The following is a 16,237-nucleotide window of genomic DNA, read 5'->3' on the forward strand; positions in this document are numbered from 1 at the left end:
CCTGGTCCTACTGTTTGTAACTAGATCAGAGACAAACTTTGTAGTTAAATGAAAAGAATTTGTATCCAAATCTGACAAAAGTTTAAATAATTACCGTCTTAAATGTAAAAAGTGTATCGATTGGCTGCAGGTTGTCCCGAGACACATGGAGGTAAAGCTGTTTGTCATTAGCATAGCCATAACAATTAAAGCTGATCTTTCACAGCATGAATATACGAAAAAGTGTGAGACCTAAGAGGGAGCCTTGTTGAACTCTGTATCTCACCTACATTTAGATACAGAGTTTAGAATAGAAAAGAAAACTAAAATATAATTTGAACCACCTAAAAACTGTTCTGCAGATACTGTTGTGAATCTATTAAGTAATATTTTGTGATCGACTGTGCCAAAAGCTGCACCTAGGTCAGTAGTTGTAAAAAGCTGGTAGAAACACAAAAGATTCATAGCTGTATTTCCATACTCCATACTTTCCAGATATTTATTTGTGAAAAAAAAGCAAACAAATGATCACTTTCAAGAGGTAATTAAGTACTTTAGCAACCATTTGTACGTATTTATTGTTGTGTTTGTCTCTGTAAGTTGTGTAATAAAAAAATAAGAAAATTAACAAAATTAAATAAATCTTTGTGGACTGTGTGAAAGAAGACACGGCCTCTCATCGCCTGTAACTGAAGCTTTCCAAAAAAAGCCATCACAAAGCAAAAATATCCAATTACATGACCAAATTGATGCTCCTTTATGCTGAACAGTCTATTTTACACCCCCCCCCCCCACACACACACACTAAACCTAAAGTGATAGTGAGGTGCAACCCATTTCAGGTGGTATATAACAAGTAGCAGAACAATGAGATCCTTTTGAATCCTGCATGCAGGATGTGTATCCAGTTCAGTTGAATATCTGAATGTGATCAAAGATGCTTTTCTCTCCGGCCTGCAGTTTTGTCCTTTTGTTTCTTCTCAATATCGTAGATTCTGGTGAGTAAATGTGCTTTGGGGCACAACTGAATTTTTTGGGCATAAACAAAAAACTTCTTTGTTGCCCCAGGTTTAACAACCAGAACAATTGGGTTAGCTCCCACACACAGCTCATGTTTGTTATTTGGTGGATTATCTCATTTCCAGTCTTTGTTTTTTCACTTTTTAATTGGCAGGACGTATTCTGTCAAAGATTAATCGGCGTTTCCGTGACCTCCAGGCTCAGAGACACAAAGAGTTTTTCCTGACACTCGTTGCTAGCAAAAGTAATTCTCTTCAACATGTGAAGGAGGGCTGGATTCACCAGCCGCTGGACCACTTCAATAGACAAAATGTCAAGACCTTTACTCAGGTAACTTAAATAGTTTTTGACTCTTCCATTGCTCCATATTTTTGTATAAATAAAAAAAAACCCTTATGTTTAAACACTGCATTTTTAATCATTTTTATCCAAGAAACATCTTTGCTTAACTTAGAGAGTTAGTAGTTTTGTGGACATTTCTCTGTTAAAGCAATACGCAATCACACATGGTCTTGCTGGTTATTTAAAATAACTTAACAGGAAATAGTGAAAACCTTTCTAAGTATTTCCTGTAAATTAATGAGGAGTTACGTCTCAGTATTATGTGGAGACATGGACGGCTGAATGGTTAACTTTTCTGTGTGGTGTAATGGCTTTTCAAGCTGGTCGCTATGGCAACTGCATTCTAAAAATATTCCATATGCCACAGCAAAGTTTCATATGTATAAATATTAATGCAATGATCAGAATGAGTCACTTTACTGCTGAAAAAGTTTCTACTTGAGATATTTGGTGTCTCCGTGGTGATTCGAGGTTTTCTAAGCAACACGTTTCCTCACATTGTGCCTTTTAATCTGGAATCAAGCTCACTCAAGCTCAATCAAGAGATTTGTTGCTGGATTAAATTCATAAAAATGGAATCTCAGGAGTACCATTGTTTGAATAATTATATAGTTCAAGTGACTGAACATACACTGTACAGATGAACTTTCCAAAGCAAAAGCATTTTCACTTTGGAAAATGCCTCGCTTTTCCAAAGTGAAGCATTTGGAAAAGCTTCACTTTTTCCAAATGTTGATATGTTACAGCTTTTTTCCACATGGCATTAAATTAACCTTTTTCTCAAAATTGTTTGCTCAGCTGACAGTTCAGAAAGTGACATGAACAGGAGTTTATTTGCATGTTAAGTTTGTAACTGTGATCTGATTGCTCAGGACAGATTTAACTGCCAGGTGTGAATCGTTCTGCTAAGTGAGATTTATTATTAGTCAGCCAGATCACAGGACCTCACACACACAGAATGCTGCATCCAAGCAAGAGCTACAAATGTGGCTTTTTGTAGTTTAAATCAAGACTAAACATGCTTCTGTTTTAAATATTATTGTATATTTATTACTTTGTTTATTTCTGTCTGCTTGTGTCTATCTGGGTCACAGAGATTCTTTGTAAACGAGGCGTATTGGCAGCGGCCCGATGGTCCAGTGTTTCTCTTCATTGGTGGAGAAGGTCCCATCTATAACTTTGATGTTCTTGCAGGTATCGTAGGACACAGAAATCTTTATCCATTTATCTGTTCATGTAACACTTTGTCCTCACTTTACAAGTAAATAAATGTATTTTTGACAAATGGATGTCAGTAGAAGTCCTATAATATCAGAAATGATACTGTGAGCCTGGAGCAAGTTTGTACAGTGGTAAATTTGTGCTAAATTTACCACTAAACTTACCACTAAATTTGCTAAACAGCACCGGGAAACGAAAATGGCAACAAAAAATTCAATTGCATACAAATAATTTGATCTTTAATCTCTTTTACTTTGAAAAATTATGTTAAACCAGAAATGTAATCTATGCATTCACCTTTATGACTTCTAAATGTAGCTTTTGCACAATATTGTATTAAAATATCAATCTTATAAAAGGACAGGGATAGATCAACTTGTTTTAAAACTCAAAATGAACCAAACATAATTCTTGCAAAACCATTATTTTCATTTTAACTAATTGAAATAGTGATAAAAACAAACACTGCATGTTGAGAAGAGTTATATATTGAAACTCATTTTAGAATTTAAATCTTCACTGTAATCTCTTAGGTTCAGCTTAACATAGTAATATTCAAGTGTAATATTTTCTATTTCTTTGTCCTAGTCAGGAAATTCATTTAGGGATGCTATTTTTAAAATTATTTGTGCAGCGTAAAGTTAGCTCATTTATACATTTGTTCTTTAAAAAAAGAATCCTATTTGTCAAATGTCTAATTTTTATTTCAATGTTTAATTCAGCTTCTTGAGTAAATTAGCAGATTCAGGTGAAACTGTGCTGAAACAGAGTTTGATATAAATGTCAAAACACTAGTTTAAACCAGACTTTAAAATATTACAGTCAGAGTAAAAACAAAGAGGACTCTAAATTGGTCATTAAATGTTATGTGTAAGGTAATAATTGGAACACTTCGCATCTGAATAACAACTCCTTTTTAACTCTTGCTTTCCTTTCCACATGTTAAGTTCTTCCTAATGGTGGAAGAACTTCATGTCAAAGGCATGTAGTTCAGGAATACGTGAATAAAAATCATGAGTTACAGCATAAATAAGTATAGACCAAACTTCAGTATAAGACAGACAGGCTTCATTTCAGATTTATGACCAAATATAATTTCACTTTCAAAATCACTTTTTGTTCGTTTTAATAGCTTTGAAAACTCAGGTCTAAGTCAGCTCCATTCTGTTTCTTGTTTAAATGAATAAACTGAGTCTTTGCGGTATTTACCATGTTTTTCTAGGTCATCATGTTGACATGGCTAAAGAGCACAGGGCTCTGCTGCTGTCTGTGGAGCATCGTTTCTATGGCGACAGCATCAATCCCGATGGCCTAAAAACAGAGAACCTGGCAGACCTGAGCAGCCAGCAGGCGTTAGTGTTGACTCTTCACCAGTGTGTGTGTCTGCATGCTTGTGTGTGTGTGTGTGTTTCCCTCCATCTAATTGCACTTTTTAGATTTTTAGCCAGATTTTTGTGTGTTACATTTACCATTCTTATATGACGAGAACAATTTCCCTGTAACTTCAGCTTATTCCAACTCCTTGGGAAATGACGGACATAAAGTCATTTTCAGCTACTCTAATAGATTCAAATGACCAAGTTCATTTTTCAGGACAGTAATTCAAAAATAGGAGAACTCTCCTTTAATCAGGACAAGGTCCAGCCTTGTTAAGCCACTCAGTGTTCACTATGAAACTATGTGTGTGAAAGTCTTTCCACATCCTTAATATAGCGCTGTCATTATTACACTTAGAACCATCTGCTTTTGCATGTATCTGTAGATGTTTTTATACTGTAACTTATGCAGTATATAGACATACTTTAGGTCTAGTATACAGACCTAAAGATAACTTCAGTAAATATCTGCAACCTCACCTGGTTCTTTATAAAAATGGAAATTTCCCCTAAACCTACGTGGCAATTACTTTTTATTTGCAAAATTGTTTGAAGTCAACCATATAAAACGTTTTGGAGCATGAAAGACATCGTAAGGAAGCAAAGTAGCGCCACACCTCCACCTCCATGTTTGACTGAAGCTATCACGTTCTCTTTCTGAAATGCTGCTTTTGTTTTATGTCTGATGTAAACGAAACACCTTTAAACCCTTACATTGATGTCATTTTTACAGTTTCTTTCTTATTGGTGACTCATAAACATTGACTTTAATGGAGGCAAGTGGGGCTTAACATGCTTTAAGGGTTCCTTAATGAGTCATGATGTCCTCTTAGAGTAATTTTGGAAATTTTGTCCAGATTTTTAGATTGTGCTCTTATTTTTGATTCACTGGAGTCAAAAAGACAAACAAATACATTAGCAACAAATACACCACCTTTCCTGACTGAAGGATGTCAATAACTTAATCCGTTCTTGATATTTATTTTTATATCAGAACACTTCATGTAGTTTATTGAGATTTTGGTTTCTAGTATTAATCAATGTTGCTGATGAAACTGAACTCAGCTTTCAAAAATCTCTACCTAGTCACTGTTAATTCATGATTTACTTAGAAGGTCAAAGCGTTTTCTTATTATGCCCACAATCAGATTACTTTTTTCCCATAAATTATCATCCTTCAGAAACTGCATTTGTATTTACTCAGGCTATCTTTGTTTGGTTTTATAATCTGAGACAAAACAAGAGAAAAAGAGCGTATTTGGGTCATTTTCACTCTGTACTTTTATTCTCTTTGGTCCAGACTTGCCGACTTGGCTGCATTTCATCAGTACATCAGTCAGAGCTTCAATCTGAGCAGCAGAAACACCTGGATCAGCTTTGGAGGCTCATACTCAGGATCTCTATCCGCCTGGTTTAGAGGAAAGGTGCAGCACTTCACAAATGAATCTCTCACATTAATCAATGTTGTGGTTTCATGAATGTTACTTTAAAATGGCAAACTATATAAAAGAGAAACATTTATGAATTAATTCTAAACCTTTTTCTGAAATAATTCTTGCAATGTAATAATTTTCATCTTATCCAGATGTGATTAATGAGAAATATTTAATATTTTTAGCTGTTTGTGACATTGTGGACAACATGTTGAAACTTCTAGTCTTTATATTCTTTACCAGTATGAATATGATCTGACTTCACATGGAAAGGCTCAATAGCAGCCTATTAAAATGACTTTGACCAACAGCTTCTTCTAGTCCTTTATTCAATATTCTCATTCTCTTCTATAATGCTTTCTGGCTATATTCTAATTTCTAATTGTATAATTTTAGTAAAAAGTTTCTTCAGTTGCCATGTAACGCAGTGATAAAAACAGATCATAGAGGCCTTGACAAATGTCGCTCGCTATTGTTGCTACTGTTAGTTTATTGCTTGTAAAGCTGAACAAGATATCTTTTTATGTCCAAAGTCTAGTTTTAGCTCATGCTTCTGGACTGAAAAACAAGAAAAATGTAACTGGACATCTTATGATAGTACGGTTGTTAGGCAGGAAACATGTCAAGTGATGACCAAACTCCTCTGGAAAAACTGCTTTTACCTGTTTCATGTTTCATAATGAATGAAACTTGACACATTTTCTTTCTTTAGAGGCTTCACAGGTAAAAACAAAACAACAACAACAAAACTGTGGATAAATGCAATACAGTTACTTAATAGATTTTCTGTGTCCATTCTTCTTGTGTTGCAGTTTCCAAATCTGGTGTATGGAGCTGTGGCCTCCTCTGCTCCTGTGAAGGCAAAGTTGGATTTTGCTGAATATAGCAATGTACGGAGTCTGTGATTTACAATCTACCAAGTGAACTTTAAAACTACATTTTAAGAAACTGATTTAACAATATAACTTTGGATTCCCAGCCTGTGGCTGCAGCAGAAATAACAGAAGTGTCTGTGGTAGCAGATTCCAGTCTGGAACTTTGTGTTTCCTCCTTACTCACGCCTGCCATTCCCTCCGTCTCAGGTTGTCGGCTTGGGCCTGATGAATGAGGCTGTTGGTGGCTCAGAGAAGGTGTGAAGGCTGCCACCTGGTTGTCTATTCATCATATGAGAACCATTAACTTCCTCTCTGTGTTTGTGTGGAGTATATTCAGCTCCATCTTCTGTCTGCAGTGTCTGGCTAAAGTGCGGGAGGCATTTGTTCTTGTCGAAGCAATGCTGTTGGATGGAAATTTCACCAAGGTGGCTGGCGACTTCGGCTGCTGTCAGACTCCCAAAAGTCCTGATGATCAGGTGATGACTCATCAAAAAGAAAACACTTGATCGCTTCAACTCTGGGTTGATTTCACGGCTTTTAAGATTAAATAGCTTTTTATTTAAGCTGTAATGTGGATATTTAGACTAATTATACATTATTTCAATACAATAAATATAGCTGGAAATTTTGATCAGCTTTTCAAATTACTTTACCTTGGGCGCTGGTCATTTGATCTCAACGCTACTTTGAGAAAGTCTAATTTTGCTCCTTATTTTTTCTTTTTTGGGAATAAATGAAGCAATCGGCTTCAAGATGCTACAAAATTTAATATTTACTACTTCTTCCCATTTTGACAACTGACAAGCATAATTGTCTACAATTAATTTCTGATCTGCTGTAATAAAATGTGACGCTATGACTCAAATAAATAACAAACCAGCTGCTTAAAGAAAATCTCCTTAAAGTCTGGAGCACAATTTGTCATATTTCAAGGAAGTTAATTAATCTAAACCAAAAAACCTCAAAATAAGACCGAATTCAAAAGATTCAGAAAACAATTAAGTTGACTATATAAATGTGTCAAAAAATGCAGAGTTAAGTTGATTTTTATAGTAATAAAAAATCAGCTTAACAAAGGTTTAAATACATGGGTAGAACATGATTTATTGATAGACAAATTTAAAAAATGAAAAAATGACCAAGAGTGATTTAGCCCATGTATTGTCATTAGTTTAGCTTGATGTATTTTAGTTGTTTCGTCTCATTTGTTTTGCAATCTTCTGATTCAGATACATGTCACAGATAAATGCACCTACAGAACACTTTGCTCACACTTCCTTTCTTCAGATGGAGTTGATGCAAAACCTGGCTGACATCATCATGGGAAGTGTGCAGTACAACGAAGAAGGAGTGTTGATGTCGATAAAGGAGCTGTGTGGTGTTATGACCAAAACAAGTCATAACGCCACACAGGAGGCAGAGATGGAGGCCTACAACCGCCTTGTGAAACTCTCACAGGTTCAAATGGCTTTTTAAGGTCTTTTTTTAAATGTTCATGTTTAGACATGACCACTAGAGGTCAGCACAGAGTCATTTCAGTGAATACCTCACTGAGGCTTAAAATATGGTGGTGCCAGTAAGAAATCATTTTAGAAAATGTGGATATTACAGGTACAGATAATAAATAATGGAATGTTTTGTAAAAGTGCAATATTTCTTGCCAGTCATCTCAGAAAGTGATGTGAAGTTTTATTTCTTATGATTATGAAAACCCAAAATTCAGTGGCTCAACAAATTTAAATAATGTGACAAAGCTCATTAATAAAAACATGGTGTCACGTCCTAATCAGCTAATTAACTCAAAACACCTGCAGCAATTTCCTGAGCCTTTGAACAATCTGTTACTCTGGGTCAGTGAGCTATGGGGAAAACTGCTGACTGGACAGATGTCCAACACCACAAAAGATTGTTCCTGAAGAACCTGGTTGCTCGCAGAGTTCTGTATCCCAGCACATTAATAGAAAATTGAGTGGATGGAAAAAGTCCCCAAGCAACAGGAAGAACCTCCGCCCTGGGAACTTTGTGACCACACACAGACGAATACTAGGCATGAGCTACAAATGCCATTCCCTGTGCCAAGCCACAGAGAACCGGAGAAAACATCAGAGGTGTCTTACACTGGCTGAGTAGAAAAGGAACTGGACTGTTGCACAATGGTCCAGAGTCTTATTTTCAGATTAAAGTAAATTTAAAGATCAAGGTCCCAGAGTCTATAAGAAGAGTAAAGAGGTACAGAAACCACTCTGCTTTAAGACCACTGTGAAGTTTCCACAGTCAGTGATGGTTTTGGTTGCTGTGTCATCTGCTGGTTCTGGTCCACTGGGTTTTCTGAAATCCACAGTCAGTGCAGCCGTGTACCTGGAAATTCCAGAGCACCTCATGATGATTTTATTTTCCAGCATGACTTGGTGCCATCCCACACAACCAAAGGTACCAAAAACTGGTTCCGTGACCATAGTGTTCCTGTTTTTGATTGGGAGATACCAAACTCCCCTGACCTTTAACCCCTTAGAAAATCTACGGGCTGTTATCAAGAGGAAGATGAGGCAGATGACCTGAAGGCAGATATCAAAGCAATCTGGGTTTCCTCTACACCTACACAGTGTCACAGGCTGATTGCCTCTTTGCTATGGCACGTTGATACAGTAATGAAAAATGCAAAAGGAGCATAGACCAAGTACTGAGTGCATATGGATGTTCATATTTTCTATAATCATAACATTAGCATTTAAAACATTGATTTTTGATTGGACTAATGTGGTATTCTAACTTTCTGAGACACTGAATTTTTAGGATTTCTTTAATAAATTTCCATAAAATGACAAGAAATTTTGCACTTTTGTGCAATATTAAAATTTTTCTAGATGTACCTGTAAATGAGTAGCTCTAAGGTAAAATGATTTGTGTGTAAATATGTGTAGATGTACCACTCCAACTCTGATGAATCGTGTCTGGACATTTCTCATGAGAAAACGGTGAAGGAGCTGAAGGACGTGTCTCACAAGAACCGTAGAAGAGCAGAGAGACAGTGGACTTACCAGACCTGCACTGAATTTGGCTTTTGTACAACACACACACACACTCAAATAATCACTCAAATATCACTCCTCCTGTATATTAAACCTTCTTTTCTGTTGCTCTTATAGATCAGACCTGTGAGGACACTACCTGTCCGTTCTCTGGCATGGTAACCCTACAGGCTCAGACTAAGATCTGTTCCAAGGTGTTTGGTATTTCCCAGCATTCTTTGCCTTCACGCATCGCCTTCACAAACAGCTACTATGGAGGGGACAACCCCAATACATACAGGGTCCTTTATGTTAATGGTAAGATTCTCTTCATTGAAGGAAAAAAACATGCATCAAATGGTTGAAGCTCCATACCACAGTGAGCAGAAACAGACCCATTTTCTGGACAGTCAACCGCAGCAAGAAAGCTGTCTCTTGTGACAAGATTAGATAAGAAAACAGCGTAGCAGGGTCATAAAATACATCTGTATCATCATCACCGCAGGTGGAGTGGACCCATGGAAGGAGCTGTCAGTGGTTCAGGACAGCAGTGAGGGATCTCAGACAGTTTTCATTAAGGACACTGCACACTGTGCTGACATGTCGAAGGAAAGACTAACAGACCGCCACTCACTCAGGGAGGCGAGGCAGGTACGGTCTCCTGACTGCTTTCGGTGCCGAGTATAATACGGTACCTTGGAAAAATATTCAAACTATATTACTTTACTACCATAAACTTCAATGTATTTTCTCAGGACTAAATAGCTAGAACTTGAGACTCGATATATTGGTTCTACCATCGGTATGAGTCGATTTAGCCATTTTATAACTTATCGATATTAGTGCAATAAATGGTACTGGGCCAATATTAACAACCAATATTTGTTTCCATCATGTTGCTAGAGGGAGAAGAGGTTGGTCATGTGATAGTGTGATGTGATGGTAACCATCACTAAATATTGGTTATTGACCATAAAATCTATATGAATGTCAGATATCGATATTGGCCCAAGTTTTCACATCAGTCCATCCCTATGCTAGAACAAGGTAAGGTAGTGCATAGATATGTTTTGTTGCTCATATTTAAAAGTTTACATGATTTCCACTTATTTTTCTTTTTACAAATAAAACTCTAAAAGTATTCAACTACTTTCTGTCTGATATTCTAAATAAAATTCGTAATTTACATATAATGAACAAAACAAAATCACCTGTGGCCTCATCTCAGTAGCCTTTATTTTGGTTTTGCCACATTGTGAAAGTCAAATGTTAACTTTTGTTCTAGAAAAGAATCACACTTAATTTGGATCTGAAAAAATTTCATATCAGAAAAAAACATACTCTTAGAGTCATTGGAAACTTCAGCATCTTTTACTTTAAGATTAAACATAAAAATGAATCTTGTATATAAGGACATTTTAAGCACAATATTTTCCTGCTTTTCTTTTCTCAGGAAATTGAGAACCATGTTGCCAGCTGGTTGAGGACAGCCGCCCTGGAGAAAATGACAAAATCAGGAGCATAATTGTAATCAGTGATGTTAAAGCCAGATCAGCTCTTATCATTGTTTTCTGAAACTGAGAGAATCTGACTGCTTTCCTGCATTTCCTCTTGTTGTGTCCATAATAATCTCAGCTCTGCAGTCAGCCTCTGTGCTTGTGTGATTTGGATGCTGCCGTTAGCATTTTGTGATATTAAAAAAGTCTTTTTTTGTGGCTTTTACATGATTCACTTGCTGCTGTTACACTATTTTATCACTAGGGTGTGGTGTTGCAACTTTCTAAGAAAACTCTGAAAAACACCCAATATTAAAGTTTGGAGCCGTTAATCTGCTGTTTTTGATTAAATGCAGTAAGCCTGTCATGGTGGAACATTTTGGTCAGATTTGTTTCGTTTTTCTCTATAAGAAAAAATAAAAACTGAAAATAAACCAGAGTGCTGTGTCTGACTTTTTCCAAGGATGCGACACAGTTGAATTTCTAACATCAAGAGGAATCATGAAGATTCGGGGTGTATTTGAGGAGAAAAGGTGAAGGGAGAACCAGTTGTCCCAAGGCCATCTGTTTCCGTGTGTGTGTGTGTGTGTATGCGTGTGCATGTATGCGTGAACCTCTCAACAGGGGGGTCATAAGTGGGAGGTCATGACCCTGCTGACCTCCGTGGGAGTGAAGCTCATCAATCAACTAGAGGTTGGACAGAACAGCAAGGGGGCACACACAGGCACACACAGGCTTTATAACACACACTGATACTGTAACACACACACACACACACCCCCACACGCACACCCGCACACACGCACACGCACACACCCACACGCACACGCCCACACACACACACAGAAACACCGATCTGGGATTGAACATGTTAAAAAAGCACATTTAAATCATGGCTTGACAATAGCAAAAATGTAATTTATGGAATAAAAACTAAAATTTGATATACACTGCTCAAAAAAATAAAGGGAACACTTAAACAGGTGTTTAACACTTAAAGTGTTCCCTTTATTTTTTTGAGCAGTACATGTTGAGACTAAATGTTTGCTCATCCACCTAAAGCTCAGATGTTATCGCACATCAGGGGTCAGTTGACGAGAAGGAAGGAGTTTTAAACAGCATTCCTTTATTTTGCATCTTGCTTCAAACAATCTTTATCCCCTCAATACAGCAAGCTTACACACACACCCCCACGCCCACACGCACACACACACACTTGTACAAACTCCACAAGCTGCTATCTGGATTATCAGCCAGCACTTGCAGAGCGACAGGGAATGCTTTTTCTCTCTTCACCACCGTTCTTCCTCCTCCTCCTCCTCTCTCTCTGCAGCCTGTCCTGTTGATCAATGAGGAAGTTCTTGGGCCTCAACTATTAATCAGAGCCTATCGGCTATCTGTCCACTGAGCCAACCAATCACGGCTCTCCGACAGCTGGGCCATGAAAAATGTGGCCCTGGTGGATGAAGGGGAGGAGGTTGGGAGGTGGAGCGAGGGGGGGGGGGGGGGGGGGGGGAGGCAGCGATGGGGTCGTGAAGAAGAGGAGGGAGGTGAAGAAGCACTCCATCTGAACCGAGTCAGGTCATGGCTGCACAACCGCTCTTAACATGGAGACGGCCTCTACACACAGAAAGTTCATGGGTTTCATGATAGAGCAGTGCCATTAAATTTTCTGAGTCAAAATAACAAAACTCCAGTAAGTAAACTGTGTTTTCTTGGTGTCTCTGCAGCAGAAAGCTCCTGTGAGAACTTTTCCTCATGTCCAACACCAAGACTTGTCCTTCCTCAATACGCCACCGTCTCTTGTCTGCATAATCACAGTTGCTCACACTCATCCATTCACATCTTATTGCCATGATTGGATTACATCTAATGCTATTACGCTGCTCCCATCTCTCCCCCTCTGACCCCCCCATTGCACCTCTGTCTACCTCCTCATAGATTTCTTGCAGATGTTATTAGAGTCTGATACGATGCAGGTCTCCCCTCCTTTCTCCAACCCCATGTTTTGGATTTATGAACCCCTCAGACTTCTCTCCTTTAATCTGTCTCTCCTCCTCCTCTCCCTTCCTGCGCCCGTCCATCCATCATTCCCCGGCTTGGTTTGGGCGGAAGAGTATTAATCCCGCCATCCCATCTCTCACTCCTGTGGACAGATGAGAAGGTGGAGGAGAAAAATGTGGCCTGGAGGAGGAGGGGTAGAGGGTAGGAGCCCTCCGATTACTTTTCATAACATTTCTGTAGCATTGTGGGAAATTATGATGAGGCATGGCAGGTGTTCGTACCTTCAACAGGTACACGCGGGGATAATTTTGCGCTGGTTTAGGATGCAGTGCTGTGTGGAATTATTTGGACTTGAACCTTTTCACAGTTTTTTCAATCAATAACAATAAATCTCAATGTATTTCATTAGGATTTTATGCTGCAGATCAACATATATTAGCACATAACAGTGAAGAGGAAGAAAAACATCTGGATTTCAAAAGTTTGAGCATGAATAAATCTGAAAAGTGCGGTGTATCTTCAGCCTCCTGTGACTCAATACTTTGTTGAAGCACTTTATTGTGGGAATTTTGAACATCTGTGGACTGAAATTTTTGCCCAGTTTCTTTTGCACCATTGCTCTCGCTCAGATGGATTGGGTGAAGAACATCTATCGCTGCAGATTCTCAATTATACAAGGCCATTCCAGAACATGGATGTGCTTTGACTACATTGTAGTTCTTTCTGTGTGTTTCGGATCGTTCTCCTGCTTTAAGTTGAACCCCCTCCACAACACGCAACACGCACTGTGCCGAGCTCCTGCAAAACTCCCTCCCCTTCAGAATATCCAGGGCCGGATATACAAGGATTTGGGCCCCTGGCCCGGTTGTTTTCAAAGATATTGATTGTAACTTCATCATTTTTCAAATATTTGAATATTGTTTATATATATAAAATCCCAAAGTATTAATAGAACTGATCTAATTTCAGCCTATGAGTTTATATACAGCATGATTTTTGCATAAGATGCATTGATTAAAAATAATAAATAAGTAAATTAATAAAAAAAACTTTTCAACCCTCCTTGCCTCTCAGAAAACCTGGATCACGGTGTTTTGACTGGTTTAGTTAACACAGTGCGCACGGCAGAGAGGAATGACCATTACGATCTCACAAGTTTGAAAGAAGATGAAATAATGATTGATGAGCTGCAACATCTCATTTTGCACCAAGAACTACTGAAGGAAACAACAACAACCTCTGAAGTAGAACCTGAACGCAACAGCCTTCTTAACGAAATGTAAACAAGAATTAAGTGGTGTCAGATTTCAGTGGTTGTTGGATTTCTCTTTTGCCATTGGAAAAAAACATGTTATTTCTTCCGCTAGCGTTAGCCTCATGCAGTATTTTTCGGTTGTATTTGCCCAGAATGTCCTGAGCTAAAGTTCACTTTCTGCTTTTGGAGCGATCACTGTTCCTCTTGCATTCACATATTAACTTCAACCGAACTGAGACCTCAGCAAACTCACCAGAGATAGCTTTTTTGGTTTCATCAGAGTCCAATTCACACATCCCCAAGTGAATAGGACTTGCAAACAAACCAGAGTTTGATTAAAGCAGAATGAACAGCGCTAATGTGAATGCATCCTAAATTACACACGGGTGTGGTCTATTTATTAATGTATTCTGTACTAATCAGGTGATTTTTGATGGCATTTGGTTGCACTAGATTTTATTTTGGGGCAACAGATAGGAGCTAATTACAAATGCACACCACAATTTTCATGTTTTTATTTGTAAAAACCTTTGAAAATCGTCATTGCCCTTTGTCTTATAATACTTCATGCTGAGCTATCACATAAAATCACAATTAAATACATTGAAGTTTGTGGTTGTAATGTGACAAAAATGCAGAAAAAGGAAAGGTATGTGAAACCTTTTGAAAGATATTAGGTATTCAGCTAAAAGGATAACTTGTTATATGAATCTCTGTGCCCTGTTCTCCAGCCTGCATGTTAAACTGGCAATGACAGACTCTTACTCTTTTGGTGTTCAGTCAAAAGATTGTGTCCTAATCAAGCTGATGTCGGTCCTAAACACACTCTCAGACAGAACCGGGGAGCTTTAAGGAGTCCAATCAGTTCTGGAAAATCAATTGTTCAGTTCAGGGTATTTAATATGCTGAGCCCCTGCACACTAAATTCACTGAAACTGGGAAGAAGAAGGGAAGACACCTTTGACCAGGAGTCAAGGAAAAGCCAATTCTCTCCAACCCTCCTACCCTTCCCCTCCACATCCTGGCCTGAGCAGTGGCAGGTAGATTAAGGGGGGTGATAGATGCCCCTGTCTGTATCTCCCTCTCCCTCTCCCCACCCCCACCACCCACCCAATCCCCCTGCTCCCTCCATCCCATCCATCATGGCGGCTGGTGTAATTGCGGCTGCGTGGGGCTGGCAGAGGCAGCCTCCATCCATCTCCTTAACAACAAACAGTCATGAGGACGGATGGTGCTGCACTCCCCAGTTAATCTCCATCTATGAGGGAGGAGAGCGAGTAAGAGAGGGAAGAGGAGGAAAGGAGGGAGGGATAGTGGAGAAGAAAATAATACTAAAAACTAAAAAAAAAAAAGTAAAGGGGAAGGCAGAAGGAGTGGAAAATTGGTCACATGTTTCACTTCAGCAGGTAAAAACATCTAAAGATGAATGACCCAGGTGGCTGCAATGAGAGAATCTGGAGGGGAAAGTTTGCAAACAGGCTGCAAGAGCAGTTCAATAAGGGAGGATAAGCCTGGAGAGGGCTCCAGGGGAGCTGGGGGGGGGGGAAATTTATTCCAGTATTTAACAAGAATACCCAGAATCTGGAGATGGTTCCATTTCTCTCTGTATTCGCTCCACTTTCTTTTTCTTCATCCACCCTTTCTCCTTTTACATCCCTCCATTAGTCTGATCCCCACCGCTCTGTTACCAACGCAGCCAGACTCAGTTCACAGTTGTCTGATGTTTCGGCTGCTTGGGCGTTGCTGCCAGGGGTCATGGCAGCCAGATTTCCTTTATGGCAGAGTCACCAAAGTCAACAAGGCTGGGTGGCCTTCTGAAGTTCAGTAAAACTAGACCTTTGTGGCAAGATGATCAAACTGTGGAGGATGGATTACCATGTGAAACAGCTGGAACCGTGTATGTTTGAAGAAACAGAATCATGCTGAGAAAGATCTACAGAAGGAAAAGAGCTGTTTGAATATCAGCTAAATCTAACATTTCACAACATAAAATGAAATGAAAGATGATGCATCTTTAAATAAGAGGAAAATAGAGACACAAGTACACACACACACACACGCACACACACACACACACATCTACTTCTGTGCTTGTTGTGTCATGTTTTGTAGCCCTGGGAATCGCCTGGAGGGACTCCCAACTTAGAAAGGGAACAGCAGGACACTGACCTTCCAGCAGGCAAGCAGAGCCCACACACACACACCCACCCACACACACCCACACACAC

At 38.8% G+C, this 16,237-nt stretch overlaps 1 protein-coding gene across 1 annotated transcript; it reads left to right on the top strand.

Moving 5' to 3' along the window:
- Positions 1-916: 916 nt before the first annotated feature.
- prss16 (serine protease 16) lies at positions 917-11,184 on the top strand. The gene is made up of 12 exons (XM_032545674.1): positions 917-977; positions 1,154-1,329; positions 2,436-2,535; positions 3,785-3,914; positions 5,239-5,362; positions 6,184-6,261; positions 6,454-6,501; positions 6,603-6,722; positions 7,534-7,704; positions 9,168-9,572; positions 9,760-9,905; positions 10,708-11,184. Exons 1-10 carry the CDS (start codon positions 917-919, stop codon positions 9,390-9,392), a joined length of 1,233 nt encoding a protein of 410 aa, XP_032401565.1. The 3' UTR covers positions 9,393-9,572; positions 9,760-9,905; positions 10,708-11,184.
- Positions 11,185-16,237: the final 5,053 nt, after the last annotated feature.

The sequence above is a fragment of the Xiphophorus hellerii genome, chromosome 18, assembly GCF_003331165.1.
Source record: "Xiphophorus hellerii strain 12219 chromosome 18, Xiphophorus_hellerii-4.1, whole genome shotgun sequence".
Taxonomy (NCBI): Eukaryota; Metazoa; Chordata; class Actinopteri; order Cyprinodontiformes; family Poeciliidae; genus Xiphophorus; species Xiphophorus hellerii.